Source organism: Coturnix japonica, chromosome 27 (genome assembly GCF_001577835.2).
Source record: "Coturnix japonica isolate 7356 chromosome 27, Coturnix japonica 2.1, whole genome shotgun sequence".
NCBI classification, from domain to species: Eukaryota; Metazoa; Chordata; class Aves; order Galliformes; family Phasianidae; genus Coturnix; species Coturnix japonica.
Window position 1 is genome coordinate 2027653 of NC_029542.1, and position 12747 is coordinate 2040399.

The 12747-nt window shown below is 49.3% G+C and overlaps 1 protein-coding gene across 16 annotated transcripts in view; it reads left to right on the plus strand.

The window, feature by feature from the left end:
• TANC2 (tetratricopeptide repeat, ankyrin repeat and coiled-coil containing 2) overlaps positions 1-12747 on the plus strand; it is a 139617-nt gene that overhangs the window by 70476 nt on the left and 56394 nt on the right. For 15 of the 16 annotated variants that reach the window (XM_015885745.2, XM_015885749.2, XM_015885744.2 and 12 more), the window contains 3 exons: positions 1133-1281; positions 4052-4238; positions 11046-11309. In XM_015885745.2, coding sequence (XP_015741231.1) covers positions 1133-1281; positions 4052-4238; positions 11046-11309 — 600 coding nt within the window. Of the gene's footprint in view, positions 1-1132; positions 1282-4051; positions 4239-11045; positions 11310-12747 lie in introns of those variants that run through there. The other variant, XM_032449376.1, reaches the window with a different exon arrangement.

The following is a 12747-nucleotide window of genomic DNA, read 5'->3' on the forward strand; positions in this document are numbered from 1 at the left end:
GCCAGCAGTGCTCATGAGCATTGACTTTATTGAACAGAGGGGCTCCTGAGGACTGTGGTGTGGGTGAAGCACCCAGAATTGGCTGGGAGCTCCCAGGAGATGCACATTGGGAGCTGGATGGGAGTTTCTGGGTGTAGGTGTCTGGGTGCATCCCTGATCCCATGGTTGGTGGGGTTCAGTTATCAGAGAGCTCTATTTGAAGCTCCAGGCTGAGAGCTGCAGCAGCCCCGAGCCAGGATGCGGGAAAGGAGATGGGCTTTTTTCCAGATTGTACACGATCAGATGAATAATTAACTATAGAGTAATTGCAGATCCTCATTAGTATCCTACAACTGCGCCAAGCGCAGTGTTGCATCGGTGTGATGTGGGAAGAGGTTGACCTTCAGGCTTCGACTGTACTGCAGCAGCTGTGGTCAGTGGGGCAGAATGTGCCCTTTAGAGCCTCACTATTGGGATGCCTCAAGTCCTTAAGCAGACTTAGTTCTTTGGCAAGAAAACTCGAGGAAACAATCATCTGGAATAACTTTTTGATGTAATTGTTAAGCTTGGAAGGGGTTGGGAGGTGCTCTCACCTCCATATCACAGCCCATATGTTGCACAAGGAAACCTCTCCAGAGCAGCACTTCCCATATAACCCTGAGTATATCCCAAGCAGCAGCTGACAGCAAATTATGCTCGTGATTTTTCTGCCCTCTTCTTTGCTGCTAACCCCTGAGAAGTGCAGGTTTGCTGCTGAGCATCTCTTGTAGCTCTGTGGGAGCAGCAGAAGTTGGCACATGGGGGCTTGAATTCATCACATCCAGGAAATCTTGCTTCCCAGTTGGGTTTTGGTGGTGGGGCATGGAAATGGAGGTGAATGTGTTGCTTCCACCTGGGGTGCTGAGAATAAAACAAGCAACGAGAGCAGAAGTGACAGCCAGAATAAGAGTAAATATGCCTTCACGGCTGGGGGAATGAATAACCTTAAAGTTAATGACCATCAAATAACATTAACATAGACTTGAATGTAACCCAGAATCCTGGGTACAGAAGTCACAGTGTGGAAATTTAACAGTGTTCTGTTGGTAAATGCACTGAGCAGTAGCCAAGGTCATTAATTTACCTGAACCTGTTTGTTTCTCTCCCTCTTCAGGTGACGCTGAGCAGGAGCTGGGACCCCCTCCATCCGTAGATGAGGCAGCAAATACACTCATGACTCGCCTGGGCTTCCTCCTGGGGGAGAAAGTCACAGAGGTGCAGCCAGGGCCCCAGTACAGCATGGAGGTGCAGGACGAGAACCAGGTATGATGTGTCCTCTGCTCTCCTTTTAACAGCAAAATCACTGCATGCTTGGGTTGGAAGGGACCTTACAGCCCCCAGCTCTTCTCCCTGCTGTGGTCTGGCTGCCCCCCAGCTCAGGCTGCTCAGAGCCCATCCATGGCAATGGGCATATCCAGCAATGGGGCACCCACAGATCTGAGCAGTGCCAGGGTTTCACTGCCTCTTTGTAACAGATATCTCCCTCCCATCTAACCTGAATGTCCCCTCTTTTATTTAAGACCATTCACCCCTTGTCCCATCACTCTCTGCCCTCTGAAGGATTCTCTAAGCGCCATTCCAACACTGGAAGGCGCTCAGTGTTTTTATTGGTTCCCATCAGAATACAGGATGAGAGATGGTGGTTATTTCCTCGTTCCATGGCAGCTGAGTGTCTCCTGGTGATGAAATGATTGCAGTGAGGTGGAAGGCTGGATCTCCTTGTTCAGCAGTGAATCATTGCTGTGCATTCCAGAGATGAGCTGCCCCCATGTGAAACATCTCCTATTGTTTCTTCCTGTGTCTGCAAATGCTCTGGGAGTGGGCACTTGCTGTATCTTCTCTGGCTGCTGAATAGGGAAAGGGCACAAGGTCGGGGTCTTGGCTGCGGTGTGGGGTTGGCAGAACCTGCTTGAGTTTCTTCCTCCTGCTGTTCAGCCCCGGGGCTGTACCTGCTGCTGTCAGCACTGTTGAAATGAGGACAAAGCTGGGAGACCTCCTGCTGTTGGTTTTGAATGTTTTGTTTTAAGCTAAGAGAAGAACAGAGCAGGTAGCAGAAAGGTGAGACTCAGGAGCTCAGCTGTAACTCTTCTTTTAACAGTCATTGCATGACTCTGCAGGATTCTGTCTCTGCTTTAGATACCAACACAGCACAATTGCAGGGACTGGGCTCACAGTGCTGACTTCCCTAAGAAGCAGCAGCCAGAAATGGCTCTGGGTGCCCACAGAGCTCCATTCTAAAGTGCCCCTAGGACAGGATGGTACAGCACCCAGCATTGTCCCAAGTGCTCCACTGTGCAGCCGGGCTCCCTCAGCCCCACTCATAGGCACAACCAATGGGTTTGGGTCTTGTATCTCCTCTGCTCTCACTGTTACTGCCCCATCAGCACATCCCATTCCCATCCAGCTGCCTGGTTCTGGACCCACTGAAGGATGCAATCCTTAATGCAGATTGCTGTGGAATGATGTGCTTGTTGGATGGACTCTTCCTTAATCACGCTTTCCTTAATGAGAGATCATGAATATCAAAGAATTAATCCTTTCTCTCTGACTTTTTGGGGAGCTGTTTTTGAACCAGAGCTGCTGGAGTGGCACAAAGGGCCGTGGGGCTGTGACAGAGGACTTGAATTCTGTGAAGCTTAGTGAGGATGTGGCAGATGAAACAGCAGCAATCGTATTAATACAGAATGTTCTGTCAGTGGGAATGGATGCTGAAAGCGAGCGCAGAGGAAGGTTCTTTTATACAGATACAGAAATAAAACATCAGTCAGTGCCAAGCCGTGGCTGCGTTACGGAGCTGCTTCCTTCTGCCTGCAGAGCTGCATCATTGGGGCCACAAATAAAAGAATTGGTAAGGACATCACTTCTGGCATTTCATCAGACAGTGATGCTATCGGCCAGCGGAGGGCTGAGCTTTAATTTCAGTGTTTTAAGGCTGGCAGATTGTTTTGCTGACCCCGAGATAAGCTTAAGATTTTGGTAAAGCAGTTGAGATAAAGGCTCAGCAGAGCCTTGCCATGCACAGCTTGGAGCTGCAGTGCTGAGTGCTCTGACTGCTCACTGGGGCTGTGCTGCTCAGGGGGCTGCCCCACAGTGTGCCCACTGCCACCCCACAGGGACCTCTCTGGTTGGGGGAGCACAGAGCTTGGAGGCCTGCCTTGGGATCCCTGTTCTGCTTACTGACGTCCATCCTGGGCTTTAAGTGTAGAAGAGTGAGAAGGAAGAAACCAATCTGACTTGAGACACGCTTTGTGACTTGTGAGCACGGTGCCGTCTGTCTGGGTTCAGATGGTGTGAATGTGGGAATGCAGACCTCTGGGGTCATTAGGAAAGTGTTCACCCACAATACAAGGCATCTCCATTAAGGAAATTCCTAATTGGCAATTAACTTCAGCTGCTCTTTCCTTGAGGGCAGTGCCACTTTGCAACAGCAAAAGCAGGCAGGCAGGGTGGGCTCACCCATTGTCAGTGTGCTCTGCAGCCACACTTACAGCACAACTTGTCACCAACAGCACCCAGCAGCAAATCTGTTTGCTTTATAAACTCATCTCAGTGCATGGCATGGGGTCTATAAACTCACAGGATTTTTCTGCATGCAGTTTTGCACAGATAACTTTTAGAACAGCGGCTTTTTTTGTGCTGCTGCATTTCTCCTTGTGTTCTGTCCATGGAGAGTCACCCTCCCAGTGTTGGGATATTATAGGAACCCTCTATGGTGGGGGAGGCAGCGTATCCAGAGCCGACTCTGCCCTGATTGGGGTTTTGGAGTCATCCCTCTGAGCAGAGCTATGAGTCCACAGTTGGTTTTCCTGAACAGAGGAAAACATTTACAAGGCAAAAGGAAAATTGCAATCCCGCTGGGATTTCTGAGCAGATGCAAATGGCACAGAGGTCTGGGCAGGATTTCCTGACTTTGGTTTGTCTCGCTGTTAGTCAAGGTGAGCTCATCACCGCTTAGCAAAGCGCTCGCACCCTTGCATAGCAGCGCACAGAACCGCCCTTTGCTGACTGCTTTCTGCACGTTCCCTCTTTGCAGAGCTCGGCCGTCACGCAGCGCATCAGCCCTTGCTCCACACTGACCAGCAGCACGGCCTCACCGCCCGCCAGCAGCCCCTGCTCCACGCTGCCACCCGTCAGCACCAGCGTCCCTGCCAAGGACTGCAGCTACGGGGCCGTCACCAGCCCCACGTCCACGCTGGAGAGCAGGGACAGCGGCATCATAGGTGAGCAGGGCTGCGTGCCCTCCTGCTCTGCTTGTTCCCTAATGTCAAGCCGGTCGCTGTGCATGCAGCAAGCTTTGTTGGAGCAGCGTGTGCAGCTTTGGTAACAAGTGGGAGGCGTTCACCATGGTCACCCTCCATCCACCCTTCCTCACTGATAAGCTGATGGTGGGAGCTGCATTGGCGAAGTGAAAATCATTTGGTGTGAAGTCTTGGGTAGTGTTTAAGTGGTAGAAGACAAAGAGTGCAGTTGTTTGCTCTCTGCCTTTCCTCCCATCTTCCTCCCTCATTCTCTACTTCTCATACTTGCTTCCTGCCATCTTTCTTCCCAGCGTTTTCCCCTCTCCTTTAATTCTTAGGAGCCATGGGGAGCTGCATAGCAAAGCAAACTGGTGGCTTCTGGTGCTCCAGAGTGTCTTGGGGGTGGCTGCTGTGGGGGATGGCTGTGCCAGCTGCCCAGGTGAGGGACGTGGGAGATGTGGATGGTCCCAGCAGCACATCTGTGAGGCTGGGAGTGTCAGCACACTGCTGGTGGGATGAGATGCTGGAGCTGCTGGTTCTGTCATGCCCCTCATCCCATTCTGTAGTCATTCCTGAAAGTCAGAACCCAACGGAAAGTGAAAGGAAATGGCTTATCCCAAGGTTATAGTAATGTATCCAGTGCTTCCCACTCCTTCTGTTAGCACTCAGAGGCAAACAACAGCCTCTGCCTCCCTCCCTTGGCCCCATTCCCTTTGACAGCGTTTTCAACACCATCTCACTCTGCCCTTCAGTAGAAGCTGTGCAGCCATAACAGACTGCAGGAGTGCAATCTTCTCCAGCAGCAAAACAAGGGGAGTTTTGCAGCCAGGTCTTTCTGCTTCTGCTGCCCTCTGCAAGGCCTGATGCAGCACAGGCAGAAGGATGGGTGTGCATTTGTGCCATCGTCACACCGGTTGGATGTGAGCTGTTGTGCTCTGGGTCTGTTAGGGCGCTGTCTGCATGACAACAGTTAGCAGGAATTATTTGCAAGGGAATGGTCCATATGTGCAGCACAGACAGCTGTGCTCTCCTTGTTTTTGGAGGGTCGGGGATCAGGTTTCCCTTTGCTGCGTTCCTCCTTTATTGGATGCAGAGCTCCTCGGTGCTATTTCTCTTGCTTATGTTTGCTCTGTGTGAAGAGAGCCACACTGATGGCACCTTGGAAGTGTAAATCCATGGGAGGTTTCCATCTCAAAGCTGTGGTCATGGTCACCCTCCTGCTCCTCCCAAACAGCTGATATCACTGCTTACCCCTCAGTGCACCCTCACAAAAGCTCCATAGAACCCCAGGTCAGAACAGCAGGGCAGGAGCGGTGCAATAGTGGCATTGCAGCTGTAGGAAGAGCTGACTTTTGGGGCGTAATCTGCTGCATCTTTTGCAGCTGCCACTGAAAGCTGTCACAAATGTATGCTGCTTGCTTGCAGAACAAGGAAAGGGGGGAGGAGGGAGGAGGAGGGAGCTGACAGGAGCCCGGAGCCAGTCAGCCTTCTCCTGGAAGCTGCTAAATCCTTTCAATGCAGCAGAAGCTGCTGCTGGGAGTGCTGACCTGGCTTTAACCTCAGAAGAGCTTCCCAGAGTTGTTGGCTCTCTCAGCACAGAGGCAGCCAACTGCTGATGTTCGGAATCTGCTACTGGAAAGAAAAGTGTTCACACAACCCCGCGCTCCTCCACTGGACCTCAGCGCTGCTGGGTGCTGTGCATCCATCCCAGCAGAAATGCATTTCTGATGCATGGCTGAATGCAGAACATCTCCGATATTGCCATGCAAGGCTGTACTCTTGCCAACACATAAAGAATCTTAGAATCATAGAATGGCCTGGGTTGAACAGCCCACAGTGCTCATCCAGTTCCAACCCCCTGCTATGTGCAGGGTCACCACCCAGCAGCCCAGGCTGCCCAGAGCCACATCCAGCCTGGCCTTGAATGCCTGCAGGGATGGGGCATCCACAGCCTCCTTGGGCATCACCACCCTCTGGGTGGGTCCTTTGCAGCCGTGCAGTGCTTACTGGAGAGACCATTTGGAGCAAGGAGATGTTTATGATGCTGAAGCTGCTGAAATCAAAGGCAGTGAACTGGGTAGGTCCTCCTGCACCGCTGCTGCTGTGATGTAGGTGGATCTTATCCCATGTACTCCAGTTGGCTTCCCTTAGGTTTTGTGTGCTTTACAATGAAGGCTGAGTTCTGAGCTGTCACAGAGTTGCTGCTTCCTACATACACGGCTGTGGGTGAAAAATGGGTTTGTGAATAAATTGGTCTGGGCTGCACGCTGAGCAGAAGAGATGCTGCTGGCAGGAAACCAAGACGGGTTTCTTTACAGATTTGAGTTTGGAGAAGGGAGCAAAGAGCAGCTCAGAGGTCCCTCCGAGATGGATTTCACTCTGGTTCGATATTGTTGTGACCCTACAGCTGTTGAGTTCAAGTTCTGACATTCTCATCAGTATTATCAAGCGGCTGCTTAATAATGAATTAGGTTTCTAAGAACTACAGATTTCTCAGTTTGCCCATCCGGGTTCATTCCCCAGAGGAGGAGCTCCCTGAATAATGTTGGATATTGATGAGCTCTGCTCTCTAATGCACCTGCATCTTGCAGCAGTGGGGTGATGTGGCAGGAGGAGGAAGGAGAGGTGATTTATCAGACATCTCATCTGTTGGGCAGCACTGTGTCTCAATGGCATTGTGTGCTGTAGGTACCACTCCTGGTACCTATGATTCTACCAAGCATAGAATCATAGAATGGCAGAATCATGGAATGGGTTGGGTTGGAAGGGACCTCAAGGACACTCCATCCTCCTTGCCTCAGCCAACTAACTTGGTGTATGAATAACTCCCCTCCACATGCCTCTTTTTTGCTCTCTTGTTTAATCTTATGAAGTTTCGAGGCCATTAGGAACCTGAGAGAGCCCCTCATCTGTCATTATGCATTGCTGTCACAGAGGTTCTCCTCCAGCTGTCCTTAGGATCACGGAACCATCACCAAGGTTGGAATAGAGCTCTAAGATCACCCAGTCCAACCTTCCTACTTGTGTGGTTTTATAACAGGGACGTGTCTAAATAATTGTATTTTGGGACACTTTCCCTTTGGAAGATCAGAACTATTGCATGTAGATTAGATTTGGAGCCTTACTAACAGATCTCTTTGGTGTTTGCTGTGCTTAAAAACACTCATCACCATGTTTCCCCAAACGAGAACCTGCAGTAGAGGAGCTGGAGCTGTGCTGTTTGCAGAGGGCTGTTTGCAGTGCTGCTGCTTTGCTGTATTTCTGCTCTGCACAGCACGTAGCTATGAGCCCTGTCTGCATCACAGACACTCCTGCTCTTCCTCATCCTGCTTGTCAGGGAATTCTGATTCAGAACCAAAAGAATACAGGGTCAGCACGATGCTATGGCCAAGGTATTTTTCATTACGTTCCGAGAGCTTTGTGTGCTCCCTCGTGATTGATGGTAGCTTCAGGCTTGAAACAGAAATGGGTTTACCTGTTTAATCTCTGTTGTTTTTAGTAGGATTGGTGATGTGACTTAAAGCAGTGCTTGTTTTTCCCCTCTTGGTGAGACCAGTGTTGTAGGAGAAGTGAAGCAGGTGAGGAGCAGGCTGGGGTTTGACCTCCAGCTTCAAGAAGGGCTGAGGGGTCCAGTCTGTGTCCACTCCTTCCTTTTAGCTTGGACATCTCCAGTGTGACATGGCAAGTTGTATCTATACCTGTATATTGCCCAGGGAGGTGGTGGAGTCGCCTCCTGTGGATAGTCCTGACCCATCTACTGCATGAGCTATTGTAGGGAACTGCTTTATGGGGATTGGACACAATGATCTCCAGAGGTTCCTCCCAACCCCTGCGGTTCTGTGACATTGGGGGGGCCACCTTCTTAAGTTCTCCACCCATAGATTTGAGTTCAGATCTTAAACTGCAGATTCCTGCCACGTGAAATAAGTCTGGTGCAGGATCCAAAGGCTGGAAGTAGTTTTGCAGCTCTCTGTGCAAGGCATGCATGGGGATGGGAGAGAAACAAGGTGAACCTGCATTGTTTGCACAAGAGTTTCTCCTCTGCAGTGTTTGAAACTCACTGCATTGCTGCAGTTATTTTTTTAATGCAACAAAATCCCTATTTCCTTCTTGAGGTCTATCCTTAATCCCTACCTATAATTAATATCATAACTGCTGCTTGCCATTAAATGGTAACCATAGAAAACTGCTTTTTTCTGCCATTCCATCTGCAGTGTGAGCAGAAAGGTGATGTTTGCCAGGCATGATCTTTGCCTCGAGGAGAGTTGGATGGGATGGCAAAAATGCCTTTGTGTGACTGGAGATAAGTGCAGCTGGAGCTCTCGTGCTCCGGCGTGCAGGGTCTGCACAGAGATGAATTCCTCAGTCCTGCCATCACAGGGCCTTTGTGCTCCTTAAAGGGCTGCACAGCTCTCAGGTGCTTTTGATGGCTCAAATTCTGTCTGCACTCGTATTAAATACAGTGTAGATTGGCCACCAGCTGATGCACTGAAGATGCGACTCCAGAGCTGCCCCATTGCTGTGCCCTCTGCCCACATCTCTCCTGTGCTCCTCAGCCTCAGCCTACTTAAGGCTGCAGCCCAGCAGCTCCACTGGAGCAGCCCAGAACTGCAGTATTCTGCCTTTTTTGGTACCCAGGTTGTGCTTTCCAGATGGATTCAGCAATGGGAAGATCACAAAGTGCTATTCTCTGTGCTCTCTCCCGTAACCCATTGCAGGGCTATAGACTGGGAAAGGCTCAGTTTATCTTTCCCAAATCTAGAGCATGCCGTCTGGTTTTGTATCCTTCCCTTTAAAGATGGGACCCATAAGAGGTTTTACAGCAAAGAACTGTTGGTTTCCTTCATAAGCTTTGCATTGAGGAAAGGTTTCCTCTGTTATCTCCATCAGTGTGACAGCCACTGTGTCACCAGACAGTGCTTTGATTTGCATCTCAAGGGTGCAAGGACTTAAAGCACAGGGTTCTGATGGGTGCTGCTGCAGCCCCTTTGGCACTGGCACAGTTCAGTGCAGCTCAGGATTGTGGGCTGTTGGGATTCTTTGTCATTAAGGTTCATTTTCACAGCCCATCATTGCTGGTGTCACAGTCCTGAATCACAGAGCCCTGAAATCTCAGAGGATTGGCCCTGAATGTTTTGCTGTAATGATCCACATTGCAGCAGAGCTGTGTGAGCAGCAGCAGAAGTTTGGAACCTGTGCTTCATTTCTCAAGGTTATGGTGGAACACAGCACAGTGCGGCGATAAGGAAGCAAAGCTCTTAAGTTATAACTCTTAGAAGTCATATTTTGCTTGAGAGAAGAGGTAAGAAAGGTGATGGTTGGTTGGGCATAGAGCCTGCCATCTGTGCTTGAAAAAGCTTACTTTGACCCATAGTTACTTTGGTTTTTACCCTTAGTTTGGTGTATTGAACATCTTAGCTGCTGGCGTTTCTCTGCTAAGGTTAATGAGAAATGATTAATGAGAAATAGGCTGAGGTTCTGTCAGTGAGGTGTATTGTGCCCAGCATTGCAACCCTGGCTGTTCCAGTTGGAGGTTTTATAGTTAAAAATGTATTTATCAGTGTTGGCAGCCAAAGAAAGCTGTAAGTGTCTCTCTGGGTTTTATCTTAGCTTCTCCCATTGAAGTGTCAGTGTGTTTACCTGACAGGAATGGGTGTCTAAATGCCAACAAGCAAATGTGGTTCTCATCAGCTGCATGTGTTGGATTTCAGGTCTCAGGATATATGTTACAAAGAGCTGAATACATAGGGGGTATGCAGGGGACACATAGGGGATATGCAGGCATTGAGCTGACAGTGTGGTCAAGCAAACACAACACCCAGAGAGTAAAAGATAGGAAAGGTGAAAGTTGAAGGCTACCCCAGCTCCATTGGGATGGATGTGGATTGGAAGTTTCTTTTATGTCTTCATATTTTTGGATGATGAATTGGTGGCTTTACGAGGTTGATCTCTCAGTGTGAAGCCCACTGTGGGGATGGGTGGTAATGAGGGAGTGCATCCCCTGCTCCGGGAAGGACAGCAGTGGGATATGCACCACCAACACGAGGCCACAGAGCCACAGCATTGTGCCCAGGGACAGAAATGATCAAAGAGTTTGGCCTTGGCTTGGTATTTACCATGGGCTAAGTGAAAGCGATGCATTTCAGGGGATTTAGGAGATAAATATCTCTAAGTCCATCCACACGCACACCCAGGGTTTGGGAAGGGCTGGAATGAAATTGAATGTTGAGTTGAATGGTGAGTGATGTGTTAATATATCAGCATCTTAGCTCTTGGGAACTGGACAGTGCAAAGGGGAATGGATGGATTAAACAGAAAGCATCCCAAAACCAGAACAAATCAAACCAATGCATTCAGCTTCTGAGCTGAACTCACCCAGAGGAGCAGTAGATGGCGTGAGGCAGGTGGGGGGGTTCTGTCTGTGTGGCGTCTCATTGTCAGACAGTCTTTATAAATGATATTTAGTAAGGTTATGCAATTCTAAGAGCGCCGTCTGGAAGGGTTGTGGCTGTGATGCGAATTCAGAGGTAGCAGCAGCACTGCTAACAGATCATCCTTAATTGTTTCTGGGGCTGTGTACCCTTAACGCAGCATCGCACATCATTTTTAATACTCTCTGTAATTACAAATGGCTTCTATCAGTGTGAGCCCGAATGTTCCTGCAGAAGCAGCATCATTAAAAGCAATTTCATCTGATTTATGTGGATGTGGAATGTATGACGAGCGTGGCTGTGTGTGCAAGCACTTCTTCCTCCCATGCTTATTTTCTTTGTGGTTCCTTCCTTCAAGCCACTTTGACGAGCTACTCCGAGAACGTGGAGCGCACAAAGTATGGAGGGGAAGGCAGCAAGGAGATGGGATCCGGTGGCAACCTGAAGCCCTGGCAGTCCCAGAAGTCCAGCATGGACTCGTGCCTGTACCGTGTGGATGAGAACATGACGGCCTCCACCTACAGCCTGAACAAGATCCCAGAGAGGAACCTGGAGACCGTCCTGTCCCAGTCAGTGCAGTCCATCCCACTGTACCTCATGCCACGGCCCAACTCAGTCGCAGGTAAGAGTGTGATGGCTTTACTTTCAGGTTGGATTATAGTTCAAGGTGCAGCCCTTCCATATCACAGCCCTTGTCTTGTGCTCCTCATCTCCTTTCTGTAGTCATCATCATTTAGTGGGACAAAAACTGCCTTCTCACGTGCCGTAATACTTCTAATGGAAAACTCTGGTGGGAAGAACTGTTTCTGTTGGTTTTTAATGGCTGTTTTGGCCATCTGTGATGTCTTTTTAACAAAGCTGTGCAGCTGGAAGAATATTGGCAAGGAGATGTAAAAAAGCAAAAAGTATTTCCTTCCTGTCTTGCAATACAAATACACCGTACTTCAAACCTGAGATCGATTCCACATCTGTCACTTCTTGTATTCCAAAGGGAAAAGCCAAGTGCCCAAACTTCCCTGCTGATCCTCAGAGCCTCACAGTGAAGTCAATTAGGATAAACTGCCTACAGAATAATTGCTGTGGATTCCACCTCTCTCAGTGGGACTTTGCCCTGGGTGCATTAGCACACATGTGCATGCACTGCTTCCCCTGGAGCAGCACCTGAGATCAGCTAACAACCAATCTCCTTTTGTTCTGGCTTAGCATCAGAACTCTCTTCATTTAATTTCAGATGCCTTGTTGGAAAGGTTCTTAAACAATGCAGCAGTAGCTTAGTGGTGTCTGAACGCTGCTGAGGTCAGCCCTCAAGTTGGTACCAGAACAGCAGCAAGAGGATTAGAAACGCTAAAGCTGTACTGAAAAGCTTCTTGCTTGGAATTATTCTTCCTTGCATTGCTGCTGTATTGCTTGAATTGCATGTGGGTGATCCTTATGGGTCCCTTTTGACTTGGGGGATCCTGTGATGATCCTGTGATGATGTTGAGATATCTGTCTCCATAGACATGTTGGAAGGTTTGGCCTTGGTCTGTGTGCAGGGATAACGTCTGTTAAAGCAGCAGTGCTTCACAACCCAGGCTGCATTGCATAACTGGGATTACATTACCTCTTTAATCTCACCCCAGACAAAAAGCAATGTAGAAATGGGTTTGTCATCAGTACTAAAACACACAGTGTGGAGGTACAACATCTGCCACGCACTCACATCTGAGAGACTAAAAGCATGGGATTTCAGCATGGAAACAAGTGATGGGAACTAAAAGACTAGGAACTCAGGCTGCAGAACCTCATCACGTTGGGTTGAGGTTCACTTCTTGTGGGTGAATCCTCACCAACACCACCAGGAGAACACTGGGCTGCCTACTGCATGTGTTAATGCATTGGATTGGTTGGGTTCCAAATTCCATCCTCTAGAAGCAGCTGCAGTGCACTGTGTGCTGCCATGGGAAACCAAGAGGATGAGGGAATTCCCTCCCGACGTTGGTGACACAGAGAGCACTTCTGGGGTGACAGAATCACCTCTCCAGGCTTCATGGTACAAGGAGTGTTCCTTCACTTGCTCT